The sequence below is a fragment of the Erpetoichthys calabaricus genome, chromosome 2 (assembly GCF_900747795.2).
Source record: "Erpetoichthys calabaricus chromosome 2, fErpCal1.3, whole genome shotgun sequence".
In the NCBI taxonomy this organism is placed as follows: domain Eukaryota; kingdom Metazoa; phylum Chordata; class Cladistia; order Polypteriformes; family Polypteridae; genus Erpetoichthys; species Erpetoichthys calabaricus.
This window is the reverse complement of record NC_041395.2, coordinates 6,023,160-6,040,912: the sequence shown is the minus strand read 5'-3', so window position 1 is coordinate 6,040,912 and position 17,753 is coordinate 6,023,160. Positions and strand designations below refer to the sequence as shown.

At 43.7% G+C, this 17,753-nt stretch overlaps 1 protein-coding gene across 1 annotated transcript in view; it reads left to right on the top strand.

Annotated features, from left to right (window-relative positions):
* LOC114669442 (basement membrane-specific heparan sulfate proteoglycan core protein-like) overlaps positions 1-13,924 on the top strand; it is a 108,025-nt gene extending 94,101 nt beyond the window's left edge. The window contains exons 21-24 of the mRNA XM_028825667.2: positions 2,398-2,460; positions 2,543-2,602; positions 6,035-6,094; positions 11,360-13,924. Coding sequence (XP_028681500.2) covers positions 2,398-2,460; positions 2,543-2,602; positions 6,035-6,094; positions 11,360-11,469 — 293 coding nt within the window. The 3' untranslated portion in view covers positions 11,470-13,924. The remainder of the gene's footprint in view (positions 1-2,397; positions 2,461-2,542; positions 2,603-6,034; positions 6,095-11,359) is intronic.
* The last annotated feature ends 3,829 nt before the right edge of the window (positions 13,925-17,753 follow it).

The window sequence follows — 17,753 nt, the reverse complement described above, 5'->3', positions numbered from 1 at the left end:
AAGGTGGACATGTTATGGGAGGCCACAGGTTGCTGTCCTCTGAACATCTCCATCCCGTTTGTAAAAAATGGAGCACACGAAAGGGAAGGAGAAACCATGAAGTCGGCATCTGAAGCAGAATGGCTGGCGTTAATTTGTTTCACAGGATTTGCTGATGATTTAGGGAGCCGTCTCGTTTGTTGTCTCATTTGTTTCTGTAAAATCCAGCCATCCATCCATTTTCTAACCTGCTGAATCTGAACACAGGGTCACGGGGGTCTGCTGGAGCCAATCCCAGCCAACACAGGGCACAAGGCAGGAATCAATTCCGGGCAGGGTGCCAACCCACTGCAGGACACACAGACACACACCAAGCCCAATTGAGAATCGCCAGTCCACCTAACCTGCATGTCTTTGGACTGTGGGAGGAAACCCACGCAGACACGGGGAGAACATGCAAACTCCACGCAGGGAGGACCCGGGAAGCGAACCCAGGTCCCCAGGTCTCCCAACTGCGAGGCAGCAGCGCTACCCACTGCGCCACCGTGCCGCGTTTCTGTAAAATTCACTCCGAATTCACTCTGAATGTTTGTGCCGCTAAGAAGACTCTGGCCTGCTTTGCTATGATCCACGACAACTGGATTTTGTGAAATCCGACTTCCAGGAGATGCCTGGGTGCAATCTGCTGTGAGATCGGGCTGCTCATAAAGATCACACGTGAGGGCAAGAAGACCACAGCAGAACAGGATCTCAGTGATTGCTTTGGATTTTTCTCACTCACTTGTGGCAACAAACTGCTGGTCGATCTTTGCAAAATGCTAAAATCGTTTAAAATAGTGAACACCTCAGAATCACAAAGCGAAAACGGGATTTTAGAAATTTTTTACAAAATTAACAAAAACTGAAATTTCCCATTGACACAAGTGCTTGGTATGACACTTGAGGTTTGGCTCTGCTGTATCCAATTCTTTTGATCACCATTGAGATGTTTCTACACCATGTTTGGAGTCCAACTGTGGTTCAGTTCAAGTGATTGGACCTGATTGGGAAAGGCACACGCCTGTCCATCAAGGGTGTTGTAAAACCCAAGCCATGAGTTTGAAGGAACTTCCTTCGTAGCTTACAGAAAGGAGTGTGTCGAGGCTCCACAAACATTCCTGCAATGCTGAAAGCTCCCATGAGCACAGTGGCCTCCATAATTCTTAAATGGAATACGTGTGGAACATCCACAACCACTTCCTACAGCTGGTGACCCGGCCATATTGAGCAATTGTAGGAGAAGAGTCTTGGCAAAAGAGGTGCCCAAGAACCCAAAGGTCACTCAAGCTGAGCTCCATAGAACCTGGGTGAGAGAAACTTCTAGAGGAACAACCATCACTGCAACACTCCACCGATCTGGGCTTTATGACAGAGTGGCCAGACGGAAGCTTCTTCTCAGTAAAGAAGAGACTTGGACACCTGCTTGGAGTTTCCAAAAAGGCACCTAAAGGACTCTCAGAGGGTGAGAAACAAGATGCTCTGGTCTGATGAAACCAAGATGAGTGTGGTGGAAACTCATTACTGGTGCAATTCTATTGAAAACAGTGAAGTACGGTAGTGGCAGCATCAGGCGGTGGGGTTGTCTTTCAGTGGCAGGGGCTTGGAGACTATTCAGGGTTGAAGGGAAGTGAGATCCATGATAAAGACCACCTCAGAGCACTCCGGACATCAGACTGGGCCGAAGGTTCCAACAAGAGGAACAACAACTTGTTCCTTCCAACAAGAAAATGACCGTAAGCAGAAACTAAGACAACTCTGAGGGAACTCTGGGAGAGCTCTGGAAATATTTATGAGTGGCCTAGCCAGAGATGGAACTTGAAAAGTAAGTAAGACTTGTAACCTGTGGTACACTGAGGGTCTCCATCCAACCTGAGGTAGCGTGAGGGGGATGTGCAGAGTCCAATGGCTGTAAAATCTCCAAATCCAAGTGTGTGAAGCTTGTTGAGTCAAACCCAAGGACATTCCACGACCAAAGGAGCTCCAACGAAGTACTGAGTAAAGGGTCTGAATTCTGGTCTCAATGAGATATGATTATTTTTTTATCTGTAATAAGTTTACAAACATTTCTACAATCCTGTTTTCGCTTTGTCATTCCAGGGTGTTGAGCGTCACATGATGAAGGAAAAAAAAAATGAATAGAAATAACTTCAGTAGGTAGAAGATGGCAACCGAACAAAATGTGAAGAAGTCGCTTTCTATATCACATGACTGTGGCTTATACTCAATACGTTTGGTACCCCCTAGATGGGAAGAAGTCCAAGTGAGGGGACGCACTCTGACGCTTAGTGTAGCCCATAAACATGGTCTTCTAGTGTTTTGCCATTTGCTCCAAAGTATACCCTGGTAACCCTGATCTTCTTTCTTTCCTTGTTTCTGCAGACAGATCATCGGAGTCCGGAGACGCAGACCCCAACTCACCTCCCTATTTAAATGAACGTAGAGGTTTGTTTCAAGTCTTCATTTCCCATCTGGTCTCACAAATATGACGACAGTTGGGCTAACGTGTGCACTCCTGTGTTGACAGGTCAGCCTGCGGTGGCCGGAGCCGAGATTGTCTACTCTACTGTCAGCGGGAACACATCCGGTAAGGGTCGTTGGGCCCCTAGTTGGGATGGCCCACACAGACATTAAAATGGACGAGTGAGTCCTTATTTAAGTGAACGTACAGTCGCCTGCATATGTCTGCTGTAACGGATCAAAAAAAGAACTCATAAAACAGGCCGGGGCCCCCCACAGCCCGTCCAGGAAAAGCTTCACCAAACTCAGCCTGACCTACCAACTCGACAAGCAGGCTTCAGGCCTGTCCGGGCCTCAAAAATGGAGAACAGACTTATAAAGTTTAAATAATGTTTAAATATCCCCAAATCTGTCCAAAGGTCATTCAAGGGAAAACTGTAAAGAAAATACATTTGGCTTGAGAATGAAGTCCACAAAGAAAGTTTATAAAATAGAAATGTATTTATATAAACTAAAAAACAACAAAAAGGGCAAAGGGATTTGGATAATCCAGGGGTGAACAATTCCAAATCTGAATATACAAGAGCAAAATCTAAGAATAAAACTCAATAATTCAAAAAACCAGAGAATCCACACTCACAGTAAATGAAGCCCACCGCAGACGACAGCTGAGAGCCACCAAAGATAAAGGCTGTGTGGGCGGTCCTTCAGCAGTGACATCATGGTGGCCCCGCCTCTTAGGGTCCACCCACAAAATGCAAGGAAGACAAGAAAACAGAGCGCAATACGCGGGCACAAAATCATAAATAAACGGAACAAGATTAACAGAAAATGAACAAATACAATAAACATAAGGAAAATAATTGAAGTTAAAGAAAAAAAAAAAACAAACATAAGCCAGGAAAACGAACTCCGGCTGTAACAGAACAGTCTCATTGTCCCGCTTGGACTGGTTGGTGATTTTGATAGCTTTAAATGTAATAATAATAATAATAATAATAATAATACGTTTTATTTATATACCACCTTTCCCATGCTCAAGTAGGGCAGCCAAAGTTTTGAAGTAATTTGATTGTTTAGTTTTTAGTCCATTTATTAGACAGATCAAGTTGGACCACCCACAGGCGAAGAGTTTAACACTTTGAACATGAGGTCCGAGTTCAGTCGTATCTCATTAAGCCTGTCAAGACACGACATACGAGGGAACTCGAATCTCAGTATCCTGCCACTACAGACACAGCCGGCTTGCTGCAGACATCTCCCGACGCGTCCCAGTTACCTAATACAGTGCTGCCATCTACTGGATGGCCATAGATTGTTTTTTTGGTGGCAACAGCTTGCAGAGAATAGTGTTAGAATATAAGACAGTTCAAAGTTATGTCACCAGCTCTCCTAAGCCAACACAGACAGACACCCAGGCACAAGTTCAGCAACACACATTGATTTTTAAATCAGCTGTGGGAAACGCTTTTCAGCCGTTTCCTACCAATGCACAGTACAACAAGCTCACTATTAACAGCACACAGCACTTCTTTCTCTTCTCTCTGTCTTTGTCTCCTTCTGTCTCCACTCCTCCTTCAGCAAGTGTTGTCTTCTCCCTGAATGAAGTCGGGGACTAGGTGGTCTCGTGCCCTCAGGACCCCTGTAGATTCTGTTATTTCCTCCAGCACCTCTGGAATTTTTTTTTTTTTACATTTTTTTCTGTCCTCTCTGGCCATCGGACCTTACTTTATTCTTTGTTACTTTGTATTGCCTAATCTTATTTTTATATTCCTATTTTTTAAACTTTTTTTTTCTTCATCTTGTAAAACACTTTGAGCTCCATCATGTGTATCAGCACGATCTGGAAATCCTGATGTAGTAGCACCCCCTGGTGGCACCCACAGAACCCTGTGGGAATTCAGGGGGGCTGCCATCTAGCACTCTAGGGGAGGTAGGACCTGTCTGCTCCCCTAGTCCTTCCATTATGGAGGCGTCCTGGTCGGGACAGGGCCTAGCCATCCATCACAATATATATGTACTGTATATACTGTATGAATGCATTTACTTATTTAAAGAACTTCTGTAAAAAGCCCCATTTATTCCTTACAGACTTCATATCTATCTATCTATCTATCTATCTATCTATCTATCTATCTATCTATCTATCTATCTATCTATCTATCTATCTATCATATAGTGCCTTTCACTCTATCTATCTATCTATCTATCTATCTATCTATCTATCTATCTATCTATCTATCTATCTATCTATCATATAGTGCCTTTCACTCTATCTATCTATCTATCTATCTATCTATCTATCTATCTATCTATCTATCTATCTATCTATCTATCTATCATATAGTGCCTTTCTATCTATCTATCTATCTATCTATCTATCTATCTATCTATCTATCTATTATATAGTTCCTTTCACTCTATCTATCTATCTATCTATCTATTATATAGTGCCTTTCACTCTATCTATCTATCTATCTATCTATCTATCTATCTATCTATCTATCTATCTATCTATCTATCTATCTATCTATCATATAGTGCCTTTCTTTCTATCTATCTATCTATCTATCTATCTATCTATCTATCTATCTATCTATCTATCTATCTATCTATCTATCTATCTATCATATAGTGCCTTTCACTCTATCTATCTATCTATCTATCTATCTATCTATCTATCTATCTATCTATCTATCTATCTATCTATCTATCTATCTATCTATCTATCTATCATATAGTGCCTTTCACTCTATCTATCTATCTATCTATCTATCTATCTATCTATCTATCTATCTATCTATCTATCTATCTATCTATCTATCTATCTATCATATAGTGCCTTTCACTCTATCTATCTATCTATCTATCTATCTATCTATCTATCTATCTATCTATCTATCTATCATATAGTGCCTTTCACTCTATCTATCTATCTATCTATCTATCTATCTATCTATCTATCTATCTATCTATCTATCTATCTATCTATCTATCTATCATATAGTGCCTTTCACTCTATCTATCTATCTATCTATCTATCTATCTATCTATCATATAGTGCCTTTCACTCTATCTATCTATCTATCTATCTATCTATCTATCTATCTATCTATCTATCTATCTATCTATCTATCTATTATATAGTGCCTTTCACTCTATCTATCTATCTATCTATCTATCTATCTATCTATCTATCTATTATATAGTGCCTTTCACTCTATCTATCTATCTATCTATCTATCTATCTATCTATCTATCTATCTATCTATCTATCTATCTATCTATCTATCTATTATATAGTTCCTTTCACTCTATCTATCTATCTATTATATAGTGCCTTTCACTCTATCTATCTATCTATCTATCTATCTATCTATCTATCTATCTATCTATCTATCTATCTATCTATCGTAGCCTTGACACCAAACTTCAGAGATGAAGCCTCTTCTTTTTTATGCCGTTCAGATTATGATTATTGGCAGCTCCTGACATTTATTCTCCTCTTCTTTGGTTTTATTATTATTATTATTATATTTTTATTTTTTTATTTTTACAGGTGTTTCCGGTTCATCAAACGACTATTACACAGAAATCGACTTGCAGCCACATGGCAGCGGTGAGCCCAGTTTGCTTTCTTTTGCCACGTTCAGGTCGGTGGTCCATTTCCACGGACGTCTTAAAGATCTTTTATTGAAATGAAGGCTCTCAGCTCTTTGGATTGTTTTGCAAGGAAAACCCAAACTAAGATCTTGCATTGAAATGAAGTTTGGACAAGAACAGCACAAATGGCGTCGACAGGCTGAAGTGTTAAGTAACTGGACCATCAGGTCAGATTGACGGTGCATTGAGACGGCCTTCAGACCCTTCATATTCTGCACATTTATTTATTGTGCTGTGTATTTTGTTCTTAATTGATTTACTTGCCAGTTTTGCCCATTAATCTACACTGAATGACCCGTAATGACAAAGTGACAACATGTTTTCAGAAAGGTTGCAAATGTATTAAAAGTCCAAATGTGTAATCTCTCCTTCCTAGAAGTATTCAGAAGTATTCGGTACTCCAAGTTGCGCTCCAGTGCCCTCAGTCTGCTGTGATTCTCCATGAGATGTTTCTAGAACTTGACAGGAGTCCACCTGTGGCTGACTGAATCGACGGTGGGACGTTCACAAAGGCACAGGTGTCCCCGTGTATAGAAGGTCCCACAAGTTGCACAGCATGTCAGGACAAACACCAAGCCTGGAAGTCCAAAGAGCTCAGGGCCAAGGGGATCAAACCATTTCTAAGCATTTGAGCGCTTCCACGTGTATAGTGGCCTCAGAAATTTTGTGACCAGCAGGGCTTTTATTAGAGTTGACCACCCAGCCAAACTGAGTAACGGTGAAAGAAGGACCTTGGGGTTAAGGGGATTACCAAGAGCCTGATGGTCACTCTAACAGAGCTTCAGAAGTCCTCAGCTGAGATTGGAGAACCGGTCAGAAAGACCACCATCTCAGCGTCAATCAGGTGTTATGGTGGAGCAGCTAAACAGAAAGCACTGTTGAGTAAAACATCAAGGACAGTTTAAAGGCCTCTGAGAGCCGAGGAAAACGACTCTCTGGTCTGGTAACACAGAAAACGAAGTCTGTGGGCAGAACTCCAAGTGCTATGTCTGGAGAAGACCAGGCCCTGCTCATCTGCTGCCTAATGCCATCCCCACCGTGCTGCATGGTGGTGGCAGAATCATGTTATGGGGACAGGGAGAAAGACCAGAAATGACAGAAGGATGAAGGCAGCCAAATGTGACGAAAACCTGCTCCACAGTGCAGACCACCTCAGACCGGGGTGACGGTTCACCTTTCAGATCAATAATGTCCCAAAGTATAGAGCCAGGATGACACTGGAGTGGCTTCAGGACCTCACTGTGACTGTGGAGTGTGGAGAGACCTGAAGATGACAGTGTACAGACGCTTCTCATCCAATCTAATAGAGCTGGAGAGGATCAGAATGGAATGTAACTGTCCAAATCCAGGGATCCAAGAGACTTACCAAAGCTGGAAGTGCTGCCAAAGAGGTTTCTACAAAGTCCGCAATGAAGAGTCTGAAAGCTTCTAGGACTGAGAGATTTCACTTTTTTGATTGTCATGAATTTTGAAAACGCGAATACAGAAAGGTTTGCATTATGGGTAACTAAGTGTAGACGGGTGGGCACAAATTGCCCATTAATCCACTTCAAATGAAGTCAAGTGTGAGGAGCAGGAGGGTTCTGAGGACTTTTCAGACTCCATTGTGACTTTAACTCACGTTGTGCCTGACGTGCTGACGTCAACTTTGCAAATGAGAGAGGCAGATGAGAATTTTTGTGTTTTCTGTGGTGTGAGAGTTAAGTAAAAATATACATTTCGCTCCTATAAACTTGGGTTTTGGTTGCCGCTAAGAAACTGTGAGGGAATTTTTACAGCTTTTTTTTCCCATTAGAAGGGTTTTTTGCTTTTTTTTCGCCTGCACGGGAGCAAATGTAGCTGAGCGTCTGGAGGTGCATGTGGAAAAGATCTCCTTATACTTGTACTTGTATGTGTTCTTGTTATCTGTATTTGAACTACGTCAAAGAGGTAGGGCAGAAAGCAGCAGTAACTGATATCGGCATCTTTAAGTAAAAAAGTGTGTTATAGAGTAGCAATAAATAGTTAATTAGTAACTGAAACAGCGATTCCTTAGTTAAAAAAAAAAAAAGGCCGTAGCTGACTTTAAAGCAATAAAAGGGAAACCTCATTGGTGCAACGGTAGGTGGCCAGCGTTAAGACCCTCCGATCAGACACAAGGTGCTGTATGAGCAGATAAGACAGTAAGAAATTAACCAGCAGCAGGTACTCACTAAGTAACTTTATTTATTTTAGACTAGACAAAGAGCCCGTTTCGACAACGTAAGATGAGTTTGTGTCAGCAGTGTATGAAGAACAAATGATAAGTAACAAAGAAGTTGTTTTGTAATGATTGTAGTCCGCTTTACTCATTACTGTACAGGCTTGTACTGTTAGTTGATGAATTTTCCAGGCCTATAGTTGCCTTTCTCTTTGAATTTTTGCGGCCGTAAATCCGCCGCCTGCCGATGTTGGGGTTGGATGTTGGTCTCGTAACGTTTTTCGGGCAGCTGCGCAGAAGGCGACTGCGCATTCGGCTTCGGAAGGACGGACGTGAGTGAGTGAGTGAGGAGGCAGGCGAATTATGTATTAAGATTGAACAGTTCTTAGCTGTCAGGAAGTAGAGCAGTTAAGTGGGCGACAGCGTAAGGGTTCATTAATACGGGAAATACAAACAGCACGAGTGGAGAGCTTATAAGTAAGAGGAGTGCAAAGTTAGGAGAAGAAACAGAGAAAAGTAAAGTTCACCTCCTAGAAGGACAAACAGCAGGCAGCTGAGAGGGAGAACAGTGCAGGAGCTTAAGGGGACATCCATCCATCATCCAACCTGCTATATCGTAACAACAGGGTCACGGGGGTCTGCTGGAGCCAATCCTAGCCAACACAGGGCGCAAGGCAGGAAACAAACCCCAGGCAGGATGCCAGCCCACCACAGGGAGCACACATACACCAAGCACACACCAAGCACACACTAGGGAGAATTTAGAATCGCCAATGCACCTAACCTGCATGTCTTTGGACTGTGGGAGGAAATCCACGCAAACACGGGGAGAACATGCAAACTCCACGCAGTGAACCCAGGTCTCCAATCTGAGCGTCACCGTGCCACCCTTAATGGGAGAGAAGGTGTAAAATAGCAGTAGCAGTTCTATAATCTAATTTCTTTGGCTTAAAGTTTTGTAGTTTTACCATCTAAATTAAATCATTTAATTTTCATCCATCCATTTTCCAACCTGCTGAATCCGAACACAGGGTCACAGGGGTCTGCTAGAGCCAATCCCAGCCAACACAGGGCACAAGGCAGGAACCAATCCCAGGCAGGGCACCAGTCCACCACAGGGCACACACAAACACACCCACACACCCAGCACGCACTAGGGCCAATTTAGAATCGCCAATCCACCTAACCTGTATGTCTTTGGACTGTGGGAGGAAACCGGAGCGCCCAGAGGAAACCCACGCAGACACGGGGAGAACATGCAAACTCCACGCAGGGAGGGCCCGGGAATCGAACCACAGGTCCCCAGATCTCCCAACTGCAAGGCAGCAGTGCTACCCACTGCGCCACCGTGCCACCCTTAATGGGAGAGAAGGTGTAAAATAGCAGTAGCAGTTCTATAATTTAATTTCTTTGGCTTAAAGTTTTGTAGTTTTACCATCTAAGTTAAATCATTTAATTTTAATTAAAAAAAAGAGGTTAAGGCAGTTTTAGTAATCCTGAATCAAATTTTAACAGTGAGGCCGGTGCAATGCAAGTCCTGTTGGATGTTAGACTTTTTAGATGATGGTTTGGAGAAGCCAGTTGTCTATGAAGGTTACATCTGTAGGACATGGCAGCTGATCCAGCACCTCAAGCTCAGGGTCGCTGAACTGGCCTGTGTTGTAGTAGAGGATTGGTGGACCTGGCCCAGGTGTCCTTTAGAGAAATAGTGTGGACCCCAAAGGTGGCACAGGAGGAGATTCCAGACCAGACAGGTAGAGATAGGTGGGTCACGGTCGCAAGGCATAAGGTAAAGGGTGCACACTGTCCTGGGGCATCAACCCCAGAATTAGAAGAGTCAAACTGTTATCATGTCCTTGTGGAGCTGGACGGTGTCTCTGATGATTCTCAGGTGGTAGGCAGGGATGAGGATCCCCAACAGGCCACCTTAAAACCAGTTCCCAGAAAGAGAGAGGTAGTGATAGTTGGGGACTCAATCATTAGGGAGTCTTGTATGGTGTGTTGCCTTCCGAGTGCACAGATGGGGGACCTCCCTGGAAGGGTGGATAGGCTCTTGGCCAGAGCAGGGGTGGATCCAATTGTCATTGTCCATGTTGGAACAAATGACATACTGTAAGAGTAGTCTGTCAGTTCTGTAATCCAAATTCAAAGAGTTAGGTGGTTAGGTGCCAGGCTGAGGAGCAGAACTGACAAGGACAAGGACATCACAGAAGGACTTGGACAGCAGACAGGCTTGGGCTGATTTGTGGCAGATGAAATTTAATGTCAGTAAATGTAAAGTATTACACATAGGAAGTAAAAATGTGAGGTCTGAATACACAATGGGGGTCTGAAAATCGAGAGTCCACTTTATGAGAAGAGTTTAGGAGTCGTAGTGGACTCTAAGCTATCATCTTCCAGACAGTGTTCAGAAGCCATTAAGAAGGCTAACACACTGTCAGTTTATATAGCGCCTTGATGTGTGGAGTACAAGTCACAGGAGGTTCTGCTCAGGCTTTATAACACACTGGTGAGGCCTCATCTGGAGTCCTGGGTGCAGTTTGGGTCTCCAGGCTACAAAAAGGACATAACAGCACAAGAGAAGGTCCAGAGAAGAGCGACTGGGCTGATTACAGGGGGCTACAGAGGATGAGTTATGAGGGAAGATTAAAAGAGCTGAGCCTTAAGGAGATGAAGAGACCCAACTTTAGTGTTTAAAATGATGAAGGGCATTAGTCCAGTAGATCAAGACGGTGACTTTTTTGCACAAACATTAGGAAGTTTTTCTTTCCACAGACACTTTCAATAAGCTACTAAGTCGTGTGGTGGACAGGAGGACTTTAGGGTCTTTCAAAACTCGACTTGATGTTACTTTTGAAGAATGAAGTGGACAGGGCTGGCGAGTTTTGTTGGTCTGAACGGTCCATTCTTGTCCAGATTGTTTCGAATGTTCAAAGTGGACACACATGAAAGGACTGCTCAGTTTGCCTTCCTTCACGTTTCACTTGTTTCTTTCCAAGCTTCCATACCTTCAACGGTTTTCTTTCTTTTTTTTAAACCTAGCTGCGATCAAGACCTCTCCATTCCACAAAGTGAGGCACAACTCCAGGATGTCCAAACGGAAGAAGAGCCTACGGCGCACAATGTCGGAGCATCACTATGAAGAAATATAGCCAACCTCATCAAGGGAAGACCACCCCAGAAAGGACCTCCGTGTGTAAAACCTCAGCCCTCGTTTCCCATCGTGGCACTTGGCGAATGACGACATGGAGGTTGTGTGGTTTTTGGAGGGACAGCAGACCAGAACGATTGCATTGTAAGTTAATGGACCACGTTGGGTGAACAGTTGTGGTGTTGTAAAGGACAGCCAGACATCAGCACAACTCTTTTAATGATGAAGATGGAACACAACACGTCCTGCAGCCAAGGCACATGGGGGCCTTCGGGCACAGCCTCCATTTTCTCCTGAAAGGACAGCCCAGGCTCCCCTAAGTGAACAAAATGGAAATTCTGAACAGCAAAGGAGAGAAGCCGAAGCTTCACAGCAGTGGTCCACTTCACTCGATGGCGGTGGGCTTCCTGATTTTTATAAGGAGTCAGTGCGGCTCTTTGGAGCAACAACAGAACCTTCAAGGGTTCATTGGACCTGACAGCGCGGCAGTTTGGAACGGAGTTGTGAGAGTTTTATTCATAGGTGTATCTTCTTCTTCTTCTACTTCCTCTTTTTCTTTCAGCTGATCATCTTTTTATATTTATGTAAAATACACACACACAATTTTAAACGTTTGACCCCTAGGGTTCCCCACCTCTTCAGAAAGCATTGTAGTAGAACTCATGTCAGTCGATGGGCATACAGCAGTGTGGGCCGGCAGGTGAGCCTATTGGTGATTGATAAAGATGGGCTTTGGCAATTTTGGGGGCTTCTTTGGGGAAAAAAAATCTGGTGGCATTTAGGTGACCCTCCTACTGTCTTCAAGTGCTGACGCCATCAATGGTCTTCTGATGACCCAATTTTGACCCCATGGATGTCCGATGTTTCAACCCACAACCGTTTTACGAGAAGTCAATTGGGGTCCAGACGTTTGTGATTGATTTGTTGGGGTTGGCCGTAGTCGTTCACATGTGGCCATCATCAGCGATACGCTCTTCAAGACGATTTCTGAACGCTCACATGACTCGTTCCACCATTTCAAGGGCTGCGATTCGGTGGTGAAAGGCGTCCTGGAGGGCTTCAAGGTTTTGAGGTCGGTGTGTGTAGACCTTTGACTTGAGAAGAAATCGCAGGGAGCGAGATCAGGAGAGCGTGAAGCCCACCCGACATTGCCATGCAGGGAGATCAGCTTCACTTAGAGCATCTCCTGCAAAACGTGCATGGATCTCCGCGCAGGCCGTGTGAGCTGTCGCTCGATCCTGTTGACACCAGGTGTCCAGCACATCCATTACTTCCAGTTCTCTAGCATTTCAATGTCACGTTCTGAAGTGATGGTGACCATTGCTCCTCCCTCCTCCCACAATGCCAAATTCTGAAATGGCGTCCCAAACTGTAACACCTGGTCTCTGATGAAGTTCATGAGGGTCGGTTTCAACCCAATAGCCAAAGTTTTGCTTATTTACACAACCATTCAAACGGAAAGGTGCCTCGTCACTGATGTCACGTGACAATGGCACCCTGATGAACGGTTTGCTGAATGTTGGCACACAACTCTCTACAGCTCTCCCAGTCTCTCTCAGTGAGTTCCTGCACTGCCACCATTTTGTTTGGATGTAAATTAAGGTTCTTGTGCAAAACCCATGTTAGAAATGCCTGAAGGCAGAAGTGTGCTGAGCGTCTGGCAGACTGCAAAATGGACGCCCTTACAGCTTGGATGTTTTCAGGCGTTTGTACAGTCTTGAGGACGGCCTGGAGATTTTCTGTTTAATGTTGGACCCATCTGTCTAAACTTTGCCACCCACTGAAGAACTGTTTTTCGCTGAATGCTGAAGTGCGTCCGGAAGGCGAGTTGCGTAGTGATGATGGATTCGGCGTTTTTGAAGAACACGTCGACAAAAAAAAAGCAACAGTGCGCACCGGACCAAGGCGTGTGGCCGACTGAAAACTACAAGGGATTGCCTATCCAAGGACCCCCAGCCACCCCAACCCACTCAGCCGGCTCTAACCTCAAGCAATGACCTTAAGAAATGGGGTGTACCTCATTTTGGCTCACCCTGTACAAGACAACAACTAACAATTGTGACGTGAAATGAAGCTTCCATACATACTGTACGTTTGCAATGAAGCATGACATTACGTCCATCAGAACGCTTCAGTGACTGGCTGATGAAATCCGGCAAACCAGCTCAATACGGGCGTAGAGCAATGGAGGGTCTCCAGGGAGAGCTTACAAAAGTGAACCAGTGAGTGTGCGTCACTTGATGCTCATCTGACGCACATTCAAGGGTAAAATTACCATACATACATCAAAGGACAAGTGTCTGTGTATCTGTGTGTCCATCCGGTTTCTATGGCTGTCATTCCAACAGATGGCGCACCACAGACATCCACCGTAAGAAAAGGACAAGTGTCTGTGCACCTGTGTGTGAATCTGGCTGCCAAGTCTTTGTCTTTCCAACAGAGGGAGCGTCACAAACATTTTTTAGTAATACAATAAACTACACTTGTCATTCCAACAGATGGCACATCAAAACATTAAGATTGCTTTTACAAACTCCATTTAATAAATTTGCCAAGATTTCTGAAATCCTGTTTTTGATTTATCATGTTGGGAGATTTGAGTGATGCTTAATGAAAGGGAAAAAAACAGTTTAAATGATTTTAGGACAAGGCTGCACCCCTCATAAAATGTGATGAAAGTGAAGACTTCCTGAAGGTGTCGTGTTATTGTGTATCCTCAATTATGGGATGCACTCTGGACATCCCAGGAGTTCGTAACAAAGGAGAGAATTAAAGCAAAAGTGAGTGCCGTTATGAACAACGCTGCACATCTGCGACACACCAACACCAAGGACTTTCAGACAACCCAATTTTTCAGCAGAAGTGGGTCAAGAAACACTATGGGGGGCTCTTTAATACCAGCAGGAATACATGTATATAGCGCCTCACTGGGACTGCCAAGTCAGAACTTATCTTTATTTTTAATTTCCTTCCTTTTGAGACATTCTGGTGTGTGTTCAGACAGTGTATGTGTGTATGTATCCATCTATCTAATGATCTTCATCTCTTCTTCAATCAGACCCGTTACCTTCAGATTGTCCTTTACTTCTTTATCCGTCCACCTCCTCTCTGGCCTCCCTCGCTTTTCTCTTCTCCTGGACTTCCATTCCCATCACTCTTTTGCCCACCTGTTCTTGTCTCTCCTCACCTCAAGTCCTTTCTTAGATATTCTCTCCTACTTCTGTTGTACTTTTGTTGGTGTCATTTCTTATTCCGCCCTTTTTTTGTAACTTAACAGTCTCATTTCTACCACACCAACTTTTTCTCTTAAACTCCTTTACTGTCCTGGTTTCACCATCACACATCATTGCTGGTCTTACCACTGACCTTTAACCTTTGCCCTCATTTTTCAGTCACATAACACTCCTGGTATCTTCTTCCCATTGTTCCATCCACACTGCACTCTACTGGTTATTTCTGCCTGTAATTCTCCATCTTGGACTCCCCCTGATCATTGATACTTAAACTTCTCCACTCATTTTAATGGCTCCCCCTGCAGGCCAACTTCTGAATTCTGATCCTCCTTTAACCTCAGGTATTCTCTCTTCTTCTTCCAAAGCCCTTCTCTATCCTCCCAACTTCTTCTTTTCTGGTGGTACACAACACAATGTCATCAGCACAAAGCCTGCATATTCGGGGGGGATTGCTCTTTTACAGTCATATGATAAAAGTTTGGGAACCCCTCTTCATTCTTTGGATTTTTGTTTCTCATTGGCTGAACTTCCTTTAAATATCTGACATGCCTTATGGACAAAGTAGGATTTCAGTAGTTTATTGGATTAACAGAAAATATGCAATATGCATCATAACAAAATTAGACAGGTGCATAAATTTGGGCACCCCAACAGAGATATGACATCAATACTTAGCTGAGCCTCCTTTTGTCCTCTAGACGCTGTCCTCCTATAGCCTCTGATGAGTGTCTGATTCTGGATGGAGGTCTTGTTCACCATTCTTCATACAAAATCTCTCCAGTTCAGTTCAATTTGATGGACAGCCTGCTTCAAATCATCCCATAGATTTTCGATGATCTTCAAGTCAGGGGACTGTGACGGCCATTCCAGAACATTGTACTTCTCCCTCTGCATGAATGCCTTTGTAGATTGCCAACTGTGTTTTGGGTCATTGTCTTGTTGGAATATCCAACCCTTTGTGACTGATGCTTGAACATTATCCTGAAGAATTTGTTGATATTGGGTTGAATTTATCCGACCCTCGACTTTAACAAGGGCCCCAGTCCCTGAACTGGCCACACAGTCCCACAGCATGATGGAACCTCCACCAAATTTGACAGTAGGTAGCAGGTGTTTTTCTTGGAATGCGGTGTTCTTCTTCCACCATGCAAAGCGCTTTTTGTTCTGACCAAATAACTCCATTTTTGTCTCATCAGTCCAAAGCACTTTGTTCCCAAATGAATCTGGCTTGTCTAAATGAGCACTGGCATACAACAAGCGACTCTGTTTGTGGCGTGAGTGCAGAAAGGGCTTCTTTCTCATCACCCTGCCATACAGATGTTTGAATTGTAGAACGATGTACAGATACACCATCTGCAGCCAGATGTTCTTGCAGGTCTTTGGAGGTGATCTGTGGGTTGTCTGTCACCATTCTCACAATCCTGCCCATATGCCGTTCCTGTATTTTTCTTGGGCTGCCAGACCTGCTGGTTTAACAGCAACTGTGCCTGTGGCCTTCCATTTCCTGATCACACTCCTTACAGTTACAGAAACTGACAGTTTAGACCTCTGAGATGGCTTTTTGTAGCCTTCCTCTAAACCACAGGTGTCAAACTCCAGTCCTGGAGGGCCACAGTGGCTGCAGGTTTTCATTCTAACCCTTTTCCTAATCAGTGACCAGTTTTCACTGCTAATTAACTCCTTTTCCCTTCCTTTTAATAGCCCCCTATTTTTAAGGATTCCATCCTCTGAATAGCTTTGTTTCTTCATTAAATAGCAGCCAAACAGAAATGAGACGTGAAACGAGCCAACAGATTTCCAGCTAAACTGGAACGTCAAACTCCAACCAGTTTCTTAATGAGAAACCAGTTCTTGCTGTTAATTAAATCCGTTACTTAATTTCACAGCTTGCTGCTGCTCTCATTCTGCTACAGCAGACATTTCCCAAAGTGTTGATTTTCTGTTTCTGATTATTGACCTGGCAAATCAAGCTTACCGAGACCCTCACCTTTCTTTATGTTCAGATTATGTGGTTAGCTGGTCACCTGTTTTCTCATTTTGTGTCTCATTATTGTTTGGCTGCTAATTAAGGAAATAGAAAGAACTAAGGGGTCTGAGTCGAGTTAATTAAATCGAAGGCAAAATAAGTTAATTAGCAGGAAAAACAGGTCACTAATTTAGATGGTGGTTAGAATGAAAACCTGCAGTCATTGCGGCCCTCCAGGACTGGAGTTCGACACCCCTGCTCTAAACCAGGAGACTCAACAATCTTTGTTTTCAGATCTTTGGAGAGTTGCTTTGAGGATCCCATGCTGTCACTCTTCAGAGGAGAGTCAAAGGGAAGGAAGCCCAACTTGTAATTGACCACCTTAAATCCCTTTATATCTCCTGATTAGACACACCTGTCTATGAAGGTCAAGGCTTAATGAGCTCATCAACCAATCAGCATTGAGCAGTGACAGGCATTCAAATCAGCACAATGACAAGGGGACCCACATTTGTGCACAGCCAGTTTTTCACATTTGATTTCATTTCATACAACTAAATACTGCGTCACTAAAAATCTTTGTTCGGAAAACACTGCAGTGCTCAGATGTTCCTAAGAAATGAAAGACATACCACTGTTATCTTTGTGTTGAAAGGAGAGTCAATTATTACGCAGGCTGAGAGGGGGTCCCACACCTTTTCACATGACTGTATCAAACAACTCAATACATCCATAAGCAGAACAAAGAGGTAAGGACTTCAAGAAGACCCCTGGGATCTTGTCTGTTACCTCACTCCCTCCTACGTATCCTGGACAATCCTCACATACTTCTCTGGTGGTCCTCCTTTCTCTCTCTTGAACCTCCAGACCTCCTGACGTGACACTTTCTCCAAATCAATGACCACCATTTGCAATCCTAAAAGGGCAAATTTCCCTTCTGGGGACAAATACAGTTGTGTCTACTGTCACACTTGTGTGTCCGAGGGATGTCAGGGCTCATCTAAGGTATGAAATGCCCCGCCAGGACAAGGGGGGGGGGGGCACTACCACTAACAGTCTGGTCTGTTTTCTCTTCCTCAGCATTGA